We start from the raw sequence: 15,636 nt of genomic DNA on the forward strand, positions 1-15,636 counted from the left end.
GTTGATTTGTGTTAATTAGAGGTTGGTCAGTGAAAGAGGTCACATGCTGAGAAAATTTATGCTAGTGAAGAGATTGGGAATGGAGGAAGGTTCAATGGACAGAGGTCTTTGATCATTACAGTGTTTCAAAGATAGCCAATTTATGCTGATCTCATTTATCCCTGAGGTATGAAATAATGCCCGAGAGGAGTTCTTGAGAAGGATTGGAGAGTGTCTCAGTTCAGTCCATAGAGCAAATAGTTGCTCGTGCTTCTGGTGCTTAGTTGCTCAGTCCTGTCTGACTCTTCCCGACACTGTGAACTATAGCCTGCTGGGTTCCTCTGTCCATGGAGTTTTACAGGCAAGAATACTAGAGTGGGTTGCCATTTCCTCCTCTAAGGGATCTTCCTGACCCTAGGATGGAACCCCAGTCTCCTCCATTGGCAGGTGGGTTCATTTCCGCAGAGCCATCCGGGAAGCCCCAGGGCAAATGGTTATTGGGTACATATTCTGTTTTGTCCTATAGTCCCTTATGGTCAATACATCCAAAACGGAGTCCATGATTTGCCTCACAGACTTGGCGCCCTCTCCTGGGGGAAGGACGCTGCTGCCCATTAGCCATCTGAGCCAGTTCCCTCCCTCCATATCCAGTTCAGTTCAGTTCAGCCTCTCAGTCATGTCTGACTCTGCAGCCCCATGGACTGCAGCATGACAGGCCTCCCTGTCCCCACCATATCCAGCCGTTACCAAGTTCTCGAATCTGCTCATATCTCTGATCTCCCTTGTTACTACTCCACTCCAAGGCATTATCATCTCTTACCAGACTTCACCCTCAGGCTCCCCATGGTGGTGACATAGCTGCCAGCATTCCTGCACCTGCATCTTTTTAGGTTTAAATTGGATGGGAAAGGTCATGTATCTCTCTTTAAGATTTCTAGCACAATCTGACTGAGTTTCATTGACTCCAATTGAGTTGCCTCTGAATTAATTACTGTGGCAGGGAGAGGGTTGCTTAGATCATCCAGGCCCGAGTCACATCCCTTCCTTGGAGGTATGGGTGAAGGGTGAGTGCGAGAGGGAGTGTTTCTCAGAGGGAAAAGTGGATGCTGTTGCCAGGAACGAGGCAGGATTCCAAACGACAGTAACAGCAGATGTAAACTGCAGCAGAGAAGGCAGTAAAACAAGTATCAGAGAAAATAAGCAAGTCAACGGAAAGTGAAAAAATGGGAGTGTGCCACCTAGGCAATATGGTTATTGTTGTTCACTCAGTCATGTCTGACTGTTTGCGACCCCAGCATGCAGCACGCAAGACTTTTCTGTCCTTCACCATCTCCCAGAGTTTGCTCGAACTCGTGTCCATTGAGTCGGTGATGCCATCCAACCATCTCATCTTTTGTTGTCCCCTTCTCCTCCTGCCTTCAATCTCTCCAAGCATCAGGGTCTTTTCTAATAAGTTGACTCTTTGCATCAGGTGGCCAACGTATTGGAGCTTCAGTTTCAACATCAGTCCTTCCAATGAATATTCAGGACTGATTTCCTTTAGGATGGACTGGTTGGATCTCCTTGTGGTCCAAGGGACTCTCAAGAGTCTTCTCCAACACCACAGTTCAAAAGCATCAGTTCTTGGGCACTCAGCCTTCTTTATGGTCCAGCTCTCACATCCATACACGACTACTGGAAAAACCATAGCTTTGACTAGATGGACCTTTGTTGGCAAAGTGATGTCTCTGTCTAGGTTTGTCATAGCTTTTCTTCCAAGGATCATGCGTCTTTTAATTTCATGGCTACAGTTGCCACCTGCAGTGATTTTGGAGCCGACGGAAATAAAGTCTGTCACTGTTTCCATTGTTTCTTCATCTATTTGCCATGAAATGATGGGTCTGAATGCCATGATCTTAATTTTTTTGAATGCTGAATTTTAAGCCAGCCTTTTCACTCTCCTCTTTCACCCTCATCAAGAGGCTCTTTAGTTCCTCTTAGCTTTCTGCCATAAGGGTGGTATCATTTGCATATCTGAGGTTATTGATATTTCTCCTGACAATCTTAATTCAAGCTTGTGCTTCATCCAGCCTGGCATTTTGCATGATGTCCTCTGCATATAATTTAAATAAACAAGGTGACAGTATACGGCCTTGATGTACTCCTTTCTCAATTTGGAACCAGTCTGTTGTTCCATGTCTGGTTCTAACTGTTGCTTCTTGTCCTGCATACAGGTTTCTCAGGAGGTAGGTAAGGTGTTCTGGTAGTCCCACCTCTTTAAGAGTTTTCCACAGTTTATTGTGATCAACACAGTCAAAGGCTTAGGCGTAGTCAATGAAGCAGATGTTTTTCTGGCATTCTCTTGTTTTTTTCTATGACCTTGGAGAATTTTGAGTATTACTTTGCTAGCATGTGAAATAAGTGCAATTGTGTGGTAGTTTGAACATTCTGTGGTAGGTATGAATGTGGTGGGGAATGTGGTAGGTATGAAATAGGGGCATTTAAGAAGCAGAGAGACTCAGAACACAGAGAGCCAATGTGAAAAATGAGAATTGGGTGAATCTAAAACTGTCTTAAAAGGAAGAGGTTTTAAACAATGTATATCTTTAAACTTTATGGAGAGATGCACTCTTTCTAGGATTGAAACCTCATAATTCCCATTATTTTGAGGGAACTCCAGGAGTTGATGATGGACAGGGAGGCCTGGCATGCTGCAGTTCATGGGGTCGCAAAGAGTCAGACACGACTGAGTGACTGAACTGAACTGAATTCCCATTAACACTATAATGTTTAAATTTCTGTTTTTAGAAAAGTGCTCATTTCAACTAAGGGTTATTCCTTAGTTGGGATAAACAGGGCTCTGATCATTAAGCTTTATGGCCTCTGGATTTATTCTCTGGGATCCATCCATAGGATTCTGACATTCTACCTCTTACCTGTTTGAAAGCCTTGAAGAAGGCTACTCAAGGGCACCTGGTGAATCAGCACTCCTCAGGGACAGATGCTATTCAGTTATATGAGAAGAGTCTGCTCATGGAACCAAGTAATTATATGGAAATTTATTCTTCACTAGCCCAGATGGGGTTTTGTTTCACTGTTTTTCAATTTTGGGCGGGGAAGCACAACAAAATAAACCCACAAGGGCACTGTTTGTGAAAGTCTCCATGTTACAATCTGGAAGCGATCAATCTAAAGATGCAAAAGTCAGCAGGCTTGGTATTCAGGATTTTCATGGTCACATTTAACTTGTCTTCATGGTGCACAAGTATATTCTAGGTTATTGCCCTTGTATGGAATCACTGCTAAACATGTATTCTTTTTGGTTATTTTGGCTGTTGGCCTTGAATGTTGGAGCAAGTTAACATTGAAGTGAATTTTGAGTGTCTCCTCACTTTGGGTTGTAGGTAGAATAGCCTGCAAGGAAGTGGGGTGGTGGAGGATTGGTCCTGAAATGCTGGAGAGCTTTTAGCTACTTATAGTGTTACATTTTAATCATCTCTCAGAAGTGGGGACCCTAGTGGTTCAGATGGTAAAGAATCCATTTGTAATGCAGGATACCTGGATGTGATTCCTGGGTTGGGAAGATCCCCTGGAGAAGGGAATGGCTACTTGGAGAATTCTGTGGACAGAGGAGCCTGCTGGGCTACATACAGTCCATGGGGTCGCAAAGTTTGGCACATGACTGAGTGACTTCACACTTCAGAAGGATTAAGATCTCTGAGGACAGTGAGAAGGACACCCACTTACCTAAATTGTTTGTATTCAATTTCACTTTGCTGGATCTGATCTGAGGAGAGATGGAGACATGGGGCATCTTATTTCCATCCCAAGGGGGGGAGTGAGAGGGAAGGGGCAGATAGTTCAGAGAGGAAACAGTTGATTTAGCCTTTGGGATATGGACCCAGTGGGTGTCCAGTGCTTCACCATTCACAGCCTTAGAGACTCCAATAGCCTGTTACATGTGGGCAGTTGGCTGTGGCGTAATGCTTCCTACAGCGTCAAGTGGCCAGGATGCTCAGGATGCTCCATGAACAGGGGCAAACCCACAACAGCCATCCCCACTAGGACCCAACCTTTCCCAGCATCAGGGTCCTTTCCAATGAGTCAGCTCTTCAACATCAGGTGGCCAAAGTATTGGAGTTTCATTTTCAGCATCAGTCCTTCCAATTCAGGTTGATTTCCTTTAGGATTGACTGTTTGATCTCCTTGCTTTTCAAGAGGATAATATATTATTTCATCCGTTTCTCTGTACATGCTTACAACGTTGATATTCAAAATTCCATCTATATGGAGAAGCCCACTTGCCAAGGTCCCATCATTAGAAAGACCACTGGGATTAGAACTGGGTGTATTTGACTCTATAGCCCCTGTTCATCCATTAAATAAAGTTTAAATCAGCACTCTTAGAGCATTCCAGACCTGGCTGTACAGAGCAGATGGGGACAAAGACAAGGCTACACAGGGAAGGGAGGCATGATTTCCTTTGAGAGACAGCTCTGACTGCTGTGTATCAGAGAGGCCTGGCCTCCCACTCGGCCCTGGCTCTTCTGGGTTGAGAGGCCTCTAGGAAGCTAAGTGTTGAAATGCATAGGCAGGGCAGCTTGCCTCCTTATGCTTATTTAGCACTTGGCTGGCACTCCCAATCTTGTTTAACAGCTGACAAGCTGTTAGAGCATAAGAGAGTAAAGACTTCTCAATATCTTGGTTTGCTTCTCGGCACAACAAATGCCATACTCTTCTCTCTTTTGTGTGGACTTTGGAAAAATGGCTGTTATCTTTATTGATTATTTTAAGTACATAAGAGCATTTCTTCAAAGTGGATGGAAGCAACGTGACCTTTTCTCAGACAGGCTTGCTCTCTCCCTTCAAACACTAGTTTGTATGAGGGCTCTCACCCCTTGAAGCTCAGCAGGCCACCAAGCCTCATTTCCAGTGAGTGTCATTTAAAAGCCAGAGCAAGCTGACTACAAACTTTTTAACATGTGCCTCTCATCTGCTCGGCAGAGATCCCTGTAACTTGTTAATAGTTCCCTTCTTATTTTTTTCTAGTGAAACCAATTGAGGCCTTAAATCAGTACCATTCGTTCCATCATGGGCCATCCGAGAAAAGCATTTAGAGTTATAAAAAGTCATCTGCTCCATCTTGCACTTCCTGCTGCAGGGCTCGAGCTTGGCCTGGTGGAGCGTATACCTATGATGGGATGGTACGGCGTGCCAAACAGGGGGTCTCTTCCAGGACCACATAAACACCAGATCTGGAAGAGCCAGAATGGACTTTCAAAGAGAGGAGACCAGATACACATCCCATAAAACACAGATCTCTTTACAGCTGGAGTCGAGTTTCTCCATTTGTGCCATAGCACTTATTTCACTGATGTGCCTGGTAGTTAGGGTGGAAGAGGGAGAGAAAAATGTAGGATGCCTCAGAGAGGAACCACATGCTTGCAGAAAATGAATCCCTGAGCTTCACGTTAGGCTCCGTCGGCTGGGCCCCTCGGTGGCACAAAATTAAGAAGCGTGTTCTCGCTCATCCTTATTGTTTCCCCTTCAAGAACTTCTTCATTGTGTTTAAATGACTCCTGGGAAAGTACTTGTTACTAGCAATTCACACTTTAACAGAAATGTAATCCACCAGACATAAATATAATTCTGAGAAGGACAGAAATCGCAGCCTATCCGTTTGAGCCCTTGTTTCACAGGTGAGGAGATTTAAGATGGGATGGGAGCTGGATGGAGGCCAGTGAACCTAGAATCAGGTTTGATGCCCTTCTTTCTGTGGTCAGCTCTGGCTTACTTCTCTTAGAGGTATTTACAGTGTTGGTCTTATCTCAATTTGTGGAATGAACATCTTTTTACCTCTCAAGGGAATTTTCCTGATGCTAGGAAAGGTTGAGGGTAGGAAGAGAAATTGGAAGCAGAGGATGAGATAGTTGAATGGCATCACCGACTCCAAGGGTATGAGTTTGAGCAAACTCTAGAAGATACTGAAGGACAGGGAAGCCTGGCGTGCTGCAGTCAGTGGGGTCACAAAACGTCAGATATGACTTAGTGACTGAACAACATCAAAGAGAATTTAAGATTTAAACAAGAAACAAAAAGGAGAGTTTCCTGAAATGATTCTACAATCAGGAGCTGTTGATATCTAAATCCAGTTCTACCTGGGGAAATTCTTTTGACCAAACAACAGATGTTATTGGTTGGGCTTTGTAAAAAATTAACTTTGAAAAAACTATTAGCAAGAGCTAAATTTATGCTTTTACAGCCAAAACTACTGTAATACTTGTGAAGGTAGGCTAAGACTTTTTTACTCACTGTGCTAAAAATTAGCTTTGGGTTTCTCTTTGAGGTATCTGCCTCTCAACTTTTATGTGGACCTTCTTCATCAGTACATTGTGGCTGGCTTCTTTGGATCCCATTATCTCTAGAATCCTGATAGTTTTCTTCACATTTTTCCCTCACTGACAAAAACCTTATTTCTGCTCCTTTCCATGTTTAAGTTCCTTTACTTTTGTATAGCAGCTCAAGTTACCAGGAGTCCCTGCCTGAGCTGTGGATGACCTAAAGGGTACAGTGCTCCTTGGGGAATCACAGCTCTCAACAATTCTGGGCAAGTCCCACCCTTGCTCTGAAAGAGAAATTCCATGAGGGGAGAGTCCCAATGGAAGACAAAGTAGCTGCTCCTTCTGGAGTTCACATGAAAGGTTCAGCAGTCCTGGCACTCATCACTGCTTTCAGCTTCCAGTAGATGGGACAGGAAGTGGGTACAGCACTGCTCTTCACAGTCTGGTAAAGGGGAGGCTCAGAAAGGTCATTTTTGACCTTCTGAAACTACTTGAGGGCTTCCCTGGTGGCTCAGATGGTAAAGAATTCGCCTGTAATGTAGGAGACCCAGGTTTGATCCCTGGGTTGGGTGGGAAGATCCCCTGGAGAAGGAAATGGCAACCCATTCCAATATTCTTGCTTGGAAAATCCCAATGGACAGGGGAGCCTCGTGGGCTACAGTCCATGGGATCACCAAGAGTTGGACATGACTGAGCGACTAACACTTTCACTTTCAAACTACCTGAGAACACATTTGAAGTGGATTGGGTTGAACTGGCCCTTTGTCTATCGGTGCGTCAGCCACCAATGCAGTTCTAAAATCTGCGGTATTAGATCAGCACTCTCAAATAAAATTCAGGGATTTTAGGAGATAAAATGGTCCTGGACATCATCTAACCAAAGAGTGGTCCCTGGACTGGCAGCCTCAGGGTCACTTGACAACTTGCTGCAAATCCTCAGGCTCTGTCCCAGACCTTGTTTTTGTTTGGTCACTAATTCATGTCTGACTCTGCAACCCCATGGACTGTAGCCCACCAGTCTCCTCTGTCCGTGGGATTTTCAGGCAAAAATACTGAAGCGGTTGCCATTTCCCATTCCAGGTGATCTTTCTGACCCACAGATTGAACCCTGGGTCATCCCTGAGTCTCCTGCATTGGCAGGTAGATTCTTTACCACTGAGCTACCAGGGAAGCCTGTCTCAGACCTACAAAATGAGAATTCTGGGGGTGGAATCAGTGATCTGTATTCTAACAAGCCTTTCAGGTGATTCTCATGTCTCAAAAGAAGTTATGTTTTATTTTTCAGGGGGCAGCACAGGCACTTCCCCAACCACCTCCAGCACTGGGACACCATCCCCTTCAGCTTCTTCTCATCTTTTATCTCCATCCTGTTCTCCTCCAACGTTTCATCTGGCCCCCAACACTTTCAACGTGGGCTGCCGAGAGAGCCAGCTGTGTAATCTAAACCTCTCTGATTATCCACCGTGTGCCCGAAGCAACATGGCTGCCTTGCAGAGCTACCCAGGGCTGAGTGACAGTGGCTACAACAGGCTCCAGAGTGGCACCACTTCGGCTGCTCAGCCCTCTGAAACCTTCATGCCTCAGAGGACTCCATCCCTGATCTCAGGAATACCAACTCCTCCCTCGTTGCCTAGCAACAGCAAGATGGAAGCCTATGGTGGCCAGCTGGGGTCCTTCCCTACTTCCCAGTTTCAGTATGTCATGCAGGCAGGCAATGCAGCTTCCAGCTCCTCCTCACCACACATGTTCGGGGGCAGCCATATGCAGCAGAGCTCCTACAATGCCTTCTCTCTCCACAATCCTTATAATCTGTATGGATACAATTTCCCTACTTCCCCTAGGCTAGCTGCAAGCCCAGAAAAACTGAGCGCCTCTCAAAGCACTTTACTCTGTTCTTCTCCTTCCAATGGGGCCTTTGGAGAGCGGCAGTACCTGCCTACGGGGATGGAGCACGGCATGCACATGATTAGCCCTTCACCCAATAATCAGCAGGCGACTAACACCTGTGACGGCCGGCAGTATGGGGCCGTCCCAGGCTCCTCCTCCCAGATGTCTGTTCACATGGTTTAGTGGCCAGTCCCAGCACCACGGAGCCAACAGCAGCCGAGGCAGATCCAGAGTCTCCAGGGGCAGATCCTCCTCTGTGGAAGCCCAACGCCTTTGAAAAACAGGAACTGTGTATTATTATTATTATTACTTTCTGGAGGAGGAAAGCACATACCCAACGACAACAAGAGACACTTAAAGCCACTGAAGGAATACTTGCAGTGGAATCATCTCTGACTCAGTGGCCATTCTCCTGCCTTCCCAAATCTTAGCATCGTCTACTCAGAGTGGCCTTTGAAGAAACTGAATAATCGTTTTATAATAATGTTAAGGGAGATGCTAGCATGTAGCAGCCAATGAAAAGTTACCCACACACAGATACATACCTACCTTTACATACACACATACATATGTGCCTGCATACATACACACGTACATAAATATATTCATACACAGACTCATCCATACACAAACATACGTGCACAGTGACTCGGAACTGGGTGAACTCTGTGGAGGGAAGCCCAGCATGGGTGCTTTCACCAAAACTTTGTCTATGTACAGCAGTAGACGGACTGGGTCAGCAGTTGCTGCCTGCCAACATTTCTTCCCTGCAGCTTACCCTTTTTCTGGAATGAACCATGTATCCTGAAACCCCTTCCCATCAATGGGGGTGGAAAGACATCAGTACTCCAACCGGACTTGGCTTCCTGAAAAAGATGGCCTTTGAACTTTGGCTCTCTTCCATTGGTGTGCTAGCATTGATGTTCCCAGTGGTGCCTGTGAAAAGAGGGAGTAAGAGCAGCTGAAAGAGAGAAGGAGAAAGAATAGAGAGCAAGAGAGAGGTGGAGAGCAAGACTGAATGAGGAAGTGAGAGCAGCGATGAGAGTGTTAGTTCACTGAGGAAATGGGTTTGGTCCCCACCCCTACCCCCCAGGTTATGGAAAGAACTGTGGAGTTGTGGAGGAGTAAACCTCTCTGGGACACTATGCCTGGTCAGGCACGGTGAGAAGCACCCAGGCAAGGCATGAGTCTCAGTCCCACAGTTCTGACCACTGTGAGCCAGAAGAGGGGACACCACACAGGAAGTGCCGATTCCAGAGCACACAGCCTGGCAGGGGAAGGGGAACAGAAGGAGTGTGAGAAAGGAAGAGTTTTGTAACCTCAACAGATGATACCGAGAACAGAGGCAACACAGGGAGGGTCTGGCCTGCTGAATGCCAGATCCAGATGCCTGACCTGGATTGCCTGCCCCATTTCCCCTGTGGCAGGAGGAGTCCTGTCACCTTCCAGAGAATTGAGAATGGGCCTTCTAGAATACATCCTTCCACCTGCTCTTACATCGCCACTTTTTTTTTTTTTAATCAAATAGTTCGTTGCAATTTTGAAGTTTTGGATTTTTCCTTTCATCTTTCCCTTCCCCTTCAAATCCTTTAATGATAAGAAAAGTGAAGTTTGGTGCCAGCTAAACTTTTTAAGTGGTGTGGAAATGCAGATAGTACCAAGTAAAAGAATTCAGATATTACTAAGATTTTTTTGGTTTTGAGGTGTTGTAGATAAATGTATTTATGTGCCTAGTGGGGAATCCAATATTATGAATATTAAAAAGGGGGCAATAAAAAGGGTATGTAAAATATGTATGAAGAAAAGGTGTATAAAAATTTGCCCTTATGCACGGAACTCTGTTTCTAAGTGCCAAGCACAGAAAGCCGCTAAATAAAATCTTTGCAATTGTTTTCTGCGTATCCGTTCATATGGAATAAGCAAGCAGCAGCCCATGCCTTTGAATTGTGCTGTGCATAAGCACAGCATTCTCATCTCTACCATTTAACATGATCTCGTTCAGAACACACGAAGTCTGTATTACCATCCTCAGGAACTAAGCTTCATAGGGACAGATTTATCCAGATTACACAGTCTGACAGAGAGAAAACTGGGACATGAAGCCAGGACTGTAGTGGGATACCTGGTTTCATGTTAGCTGCAAAAACCTGTGAGTCAGCTGCTGTATAACACAGGGAGCTCAACCTGTGCTCTGTGAGGACCTAGAGAGGTGGGACTGGAGGGCTGGAGGGAGAATTAAGAGGGAGGGGATATGTGTATAATTATAGCTGGTTCACATTGTACAGCAGAAACCAACACAACATTGTAAAGCAATTATCCTCTAATTAAAAATAAAATTTTTTAAATTAAAAATATAATTAATCTATTTCATGAAAAGTTGTAGAAACAAGGATAAATCTATATGCCGTTTTATAAAAAACAAAACCTGTGAGTCTAATAGCAATCCTCATTGTAGCTAAGTGCCAGATTACACCATGTGTCTTACATAGATATCTCATCCAGTCCTCCCACAATTCTATATTGGGTATTATTTTTATGATCATATTATAGATTTGGAAACCAACTTTAAAAAGTTAAAGTCTTTGACCAAAGCCCTCAGGCAAGTGATTAAGCTGGCAGTTTGACCTCAGGGTCTGTGTAATTAGCATTATGCCTTTCTGCTGGAGCCCCAGCAGACTTAGGATGCACAGGGACCATCAGGAAAGAATTCTGAGGGGTTGGGGCCAGAGTGTCTCTGAGGCAGGATTTACTTAGGATGTTCAATCATAAGTGTATATCCTCCCTCTTGAATGTGCTCCTCCTGGCACAAGAGTGATTTTGAGTTGTTAGGCATCAAATGACTTTTTAGAGACTAATAACGTGCCCATGGCTATTCCATTTGTAAGCATTTATGCATCTCATTGGAGCCTCACAATAACCGGGAGAGGTGAACAGGGCAGAAACTATTGTTTTGCAAATAAAAAGCCAGGATTTTGAAGGTTGGGCTCTGCCCATACAGAAATGTCACTGGGAAGCCATAGTTCAGTTCAGTTCAGTTCAGTCACTCAGTCGGGTCCGACTTTGCAGTCCCATGGACTGCAGCATGCCAGGCTTCCCTGTCCATCACCAACTCCCAGAGCTTATTCAAACTCACATCCATCGTGTCGGTGATGCCATCCAACTAAATTATCCTCTGTTGTCCCCTTCTCCTCCCGCCTTCAGTCTTTCCCAGCTTCAGGGTCTTTTCCAATGAGTCGGTTCTTCACATCAGGTGGCCAAAGTATTGGAGCTTCAGCTTCGGCATCGGTCCTTCAGGACTTAAAATCTGCTCTTACACCTACCTCAGACTGTTTCCCAGCGGACAGTTACACTGGAAGCTCACTGACCCATTTCACCAGGGCTTGATTTCGTGGGGGTGACGTTGCTGGACCACCACACTCTTTCAGTGGAAATGGAGCTTGAGTTGGGAAAACAAAACTTTAATCATGGCTTTGGTTTAATGAATAATTTCAAAGAGTGGCCAGTTAACTCCATTAGCCATCAGCTCAGATGTGTCTGACTCTTTTGTGACCCTGTGGACTGTAGCCTGCCAGGCTCTCTTGTCCACTGAAATTTTCCAGGCAAGAATACTGGAGTAGGTTGCCATTTTCTGCTCCATGGGATCTTTCTGACCCAGCAATCAAACCTGCCTCTGTCTCCTGCATTGGCAGGCTGGTTCTTTACCACTGTGTCCCCTGGGAAGCCCAATTAGCCTTCAGATCATTGCTTACATAGCCAGGACAGTAGTTGATTGAGTATCTTCATGGATTGTAAGCTCTCTGGGTGACATCTCAAAACATAAAAAGACACTCCTATTTGAAAATCTAGCAGTCAACACTTGGTTTCACAGTGGTAGACTAAGAACAACAATTTATGAAGCTTATTGTTATTTCTTACTGATCTATCAGCATAGTAAATATTGTTCACTGGTCTACCAGTGTTTGATGTTTTAGGTAATAGGAAAGCATAATATACTGAGCAGCAAATGACATAGAAGCTCCACATTTTCATTCACTAGTAAAAATAATTTCTTATCTTATTTTTTCTTATTAAAGAGCAATAATCATGCAAGAGTATCAAGTACAGAAAATATCTATAATTTGAATAAATTAGAACAGTCCAAGTTGGTTATACTTGAATTATGGCATATGTTTCTCTCTGTAACTGAGAAAGTAATAAAAAACTTCAACACAAACTGGATAAGGATTGTCAAGAATATACTCTACCCAATTATTTTTAATGAAACGAAAGCTTGTTTTAATTGACACAACGATTGCATACAAAGGGCTATTGAAAGCTTACCCTTCTTTAAGATGCTCATGTTTTTGAGAAAAGGCTGTCTTGCTCCCCTTTGATTCTCAAGGCCCAGTATGAATCCTAATACATAGTCATTCTTATTGTTGAATTTATTGGCTAAACCAACTTTTTCAATAGTGCAAAATGGTTACCTGGCTGAATTCTCTCCAAATTAATAGGACCCAAATTAAAGATTTATTGTTTTTCACAGTGTTCTGTGACAGAGTAATGAAAATTTAGATTCTAACTTGACAGAATCCATTACACATAATATAGGACTTAAAAAAAATACATGTCATAGTTTTGTCCTTGAAAGTGTTCACTTTTCAGGCAGTCATGCACATGTGAGGCAAATGAAAAAAAAGTCTCTCAAAACTTGACAATGATTTTCTGTGTAAGAAGGTGAAATTGGGATTGTTTTCACTGCAGAGGTAGAACTTGATTATTTGGACATAGAAATGAACAATTAAACTTGATCCTGTCTTCAGGGAGCTCATGATCTGGTGTGAGAGTGACATAGAATATGCTAGCAAATGAATAATGTAATTTCAGAATGCAAACATCATTATGAGGAAATTTAAAATAAAAAGATGATAAAGAATGATTGGGGAATGATGATGAAGGCTCTTTCATCCTTAATAACCCCTGAAGACAGGGTTACTAATAGGGCTGGGGCTTTGCAGGTGACCCTAGTGGTAAAGAACCTGCCTCCCAATGCAGGAAACATAAGAGACCTGGGTTCGATCCCTGGGTCAGAAGATCCCCTGGAGGAGGGCATGGCAACCCACTCCTGTATTCTTGCCTGGAGAATCCCCATGGGCATGGCAACCCACTCCTGTATTCTTGCCTGGAGAATCCCCATGGACAGTAGCCCTCCAGGCTCCTCTGTCCACGGGGTAGCACAGAGTTAGACACCACTGAAGCGACTAGCATGAATGAACATTACTAAGGGCTACACTTGGCTCAGCACAAATGAAGACTTATTTCAGAGTTTACTTACCTGCTTCTGCCAAGGCAGCCATATCCTCCCTGGAAGATGTGCTTTGCTAGTCTTGTGTTAGCTGAAGCCAGGCATTGTTGTCTTTTTCCAAAGGCTTTGTGTTAATAGCACTGATACTTCTTTACTAATGCCCTCCTGCTGACCTTCTGAAACTGGGGCCATTTACTGACTCCTCAAATTTGAATCTATCTTCTACATGCTCCCAATAAAGTTTTATTTTCACGACTTCCTTGGCAGAGGAGGAGAGTCATTCCTTCTCTCTGACTTTATTAAAAGGTTAAAATAAATGCTCAAGCAACCAATTAATTAATAACAGATTAATAATGAACAATAATTAATAAGAAAAATACTAAATACAGCTTAGTATTCTAGTTTTCTCAGAACTATTGTGTGTGATAGATATTGAAAAACTTATACTTTCAAAAAGATTTCAGCCTGGTTGAGGAGTCAAGATATATGCATATAAAGCAGTGAACAATGAAACAATTTAATTGGTGGTGGTAGAGACCAGATGCATGGCAGAATTTTAGAATGAAGCAAATTTTTATTGAGTCTTTATTATATGTTACACATTATGCAAGGTTATCCTATAATCCTTGCAACAATATTCTAGGATTTGTATTTAAATCCCTGTTTTACAGATGGGGAAACTGAAACTAATAGAGGTTTAGTAATGTGCACAAAATGAACAGAGCTTGTATGCAACAAAGACAGGGCTCCAACAAAGACCTTTCCATTAGTGTGTTTTTCCGCAAATTAGATTTATAAGGTCAATAATAAAGAGAGGTGTTCCTGGAGAAGGTGGAACTTGAATAGTCCTTTGAAGAATTCATAGAAACCATATAAGCTGAGGAGAAATGAGGATGGTGGGAGGCAGCGCAGCAAAGACAAGTAATCTCTTTGGGACTATGAGTTAGGGTGGTGGGACTGGGGGAGAGGATTGTTGCTCTCTTAAGTCAGATCTCAAAAATCACAAGTCCTGTGCTCTCCCTGCTACCCCCAGTACTGTGGCCTTGGACTCCCTTTTCTGATATGAGATGTCCTAGCTCTGTGGATGGTCAGTCCACTCAAGATGGCTGTTCTCTTGCACTCTGGACAGCCCCAGCTCAACCAGTGCCTGCTTCACCTACACCCTACTCACAGACTGACCTCCCTACATACTCACCCCAGGCCCCAGCTAAGGCTTGCTCAAGCTTTAGATGAGAATTCTCCACTATGCTTATGAAAGGGGCATTGAGGGGTGTGCCCCTCTGCTGGTTTCCCTGGTAAATGGGAAGTCCACCTGGCCTCAGTTCCTCCTATAACTGGTAACTGCCCCCTCACGCTGCTGGGAGTGAAGCCTGTTGCCATGATCTACTCACCATGGGCTACACAGCAGGGTCTCATTCCAGGATCTTGCTTCAGACATGTAAGATCCCCGCTGTCCGTTAAACCAGCAGCCCCCAGCCTTTTTGGCACTAGGGGCCAGTTTTGTGGACGTCAGTTTTTCTGCGGGCCAGGTTTCAGGCCTGGTGTGCTGCAGTCCAAGGGATCGCAGAGAGTCGGACACGACTGAACAACCGAACTGAACTGAGGTTTCGGAATGACCTCAGTTTCGGGATGATCCAAGTGTACTGCATTTATTTTTAAAATTTTATTAATTAATTAATTTATTTTTGGCTGTGTTGGGTCTTGCTTGCTGCTTGGGCTTTTCTGCAGTTGCGGTGAGAGGGGGCTATTCTCTAGCTGCTGTGTGCAGGGCTCTCCTTGTGGAGGCTCCTCTCGTGGTGGAGCGCTGGCTCGGGCCTGCGGGCTTCAGCAGTTTTGGCATGTGGGCTAAGCAGTTGTGGCTCACGGGCTCTAGAGCACAGACTCAGTAGTTGCGGCACATAGGCTTAGTTGCTCCACTGCATGTGGGATCCTCTGGGACCAAAAATCAAAACCCTTTCTCCTGAATTGGCAGGCATATTCTTTACCACTGAGACACCAGGGAAACCCTCAAACACATTACATTTATTTTGCACTTAATTTCTAATCTAACACTGCTGCTGATCGGACAGGAGGTACCATTTTGTGGCCTGGAGGTTGGGGACCCCTGCTAAACCATTGAAGGTGGGCAAGCGTAGAGCTTACAGGACTGCAGGGTGCAGCCCAACA

The 15,636-nt window shown here is 44.3% G+C and overlaps 1 protein-coding gene across 1 annotated transcript in view; it reads left to right on the plus strand.

The window, feature by feature from the left end:
* The window catches only part of TBX15 (T-box transcription factor 15), a 122,225-nt gene extending 113,856 nt beyond the window's left edge, over positions 1 to 8,369 (plus strand). Inside the window, exon 8 of the mRNA XM_068966336.1 lies at positions 7,585 to 8,369. Within this exon, the coding sequence (XP_068822437.1) occupies positions 7,585 to 8,369 (785 nt within the window). The remainder of the gene's footprint in view (positions 1 to 7,584) is intronic.
* Positions 8,370 to 15,636: the final 7,267 nt, after the last annotated feature.

This window comes from Capricornis sumatraensis, chromosome 2, assembly GCF_032405125.1.
Source record: "Capricornis sumatraensis isolate serow.1 chromosome 2, serow.2, whole genome shotgun sequence".
Taxonomy (NCBI): domain Eukaryota; kingdom Metazoa; phylum Chordata; class Mammalia; order Artiodactyla; family Bovidae; genus Capricornis; species Capricornis sumatraensis.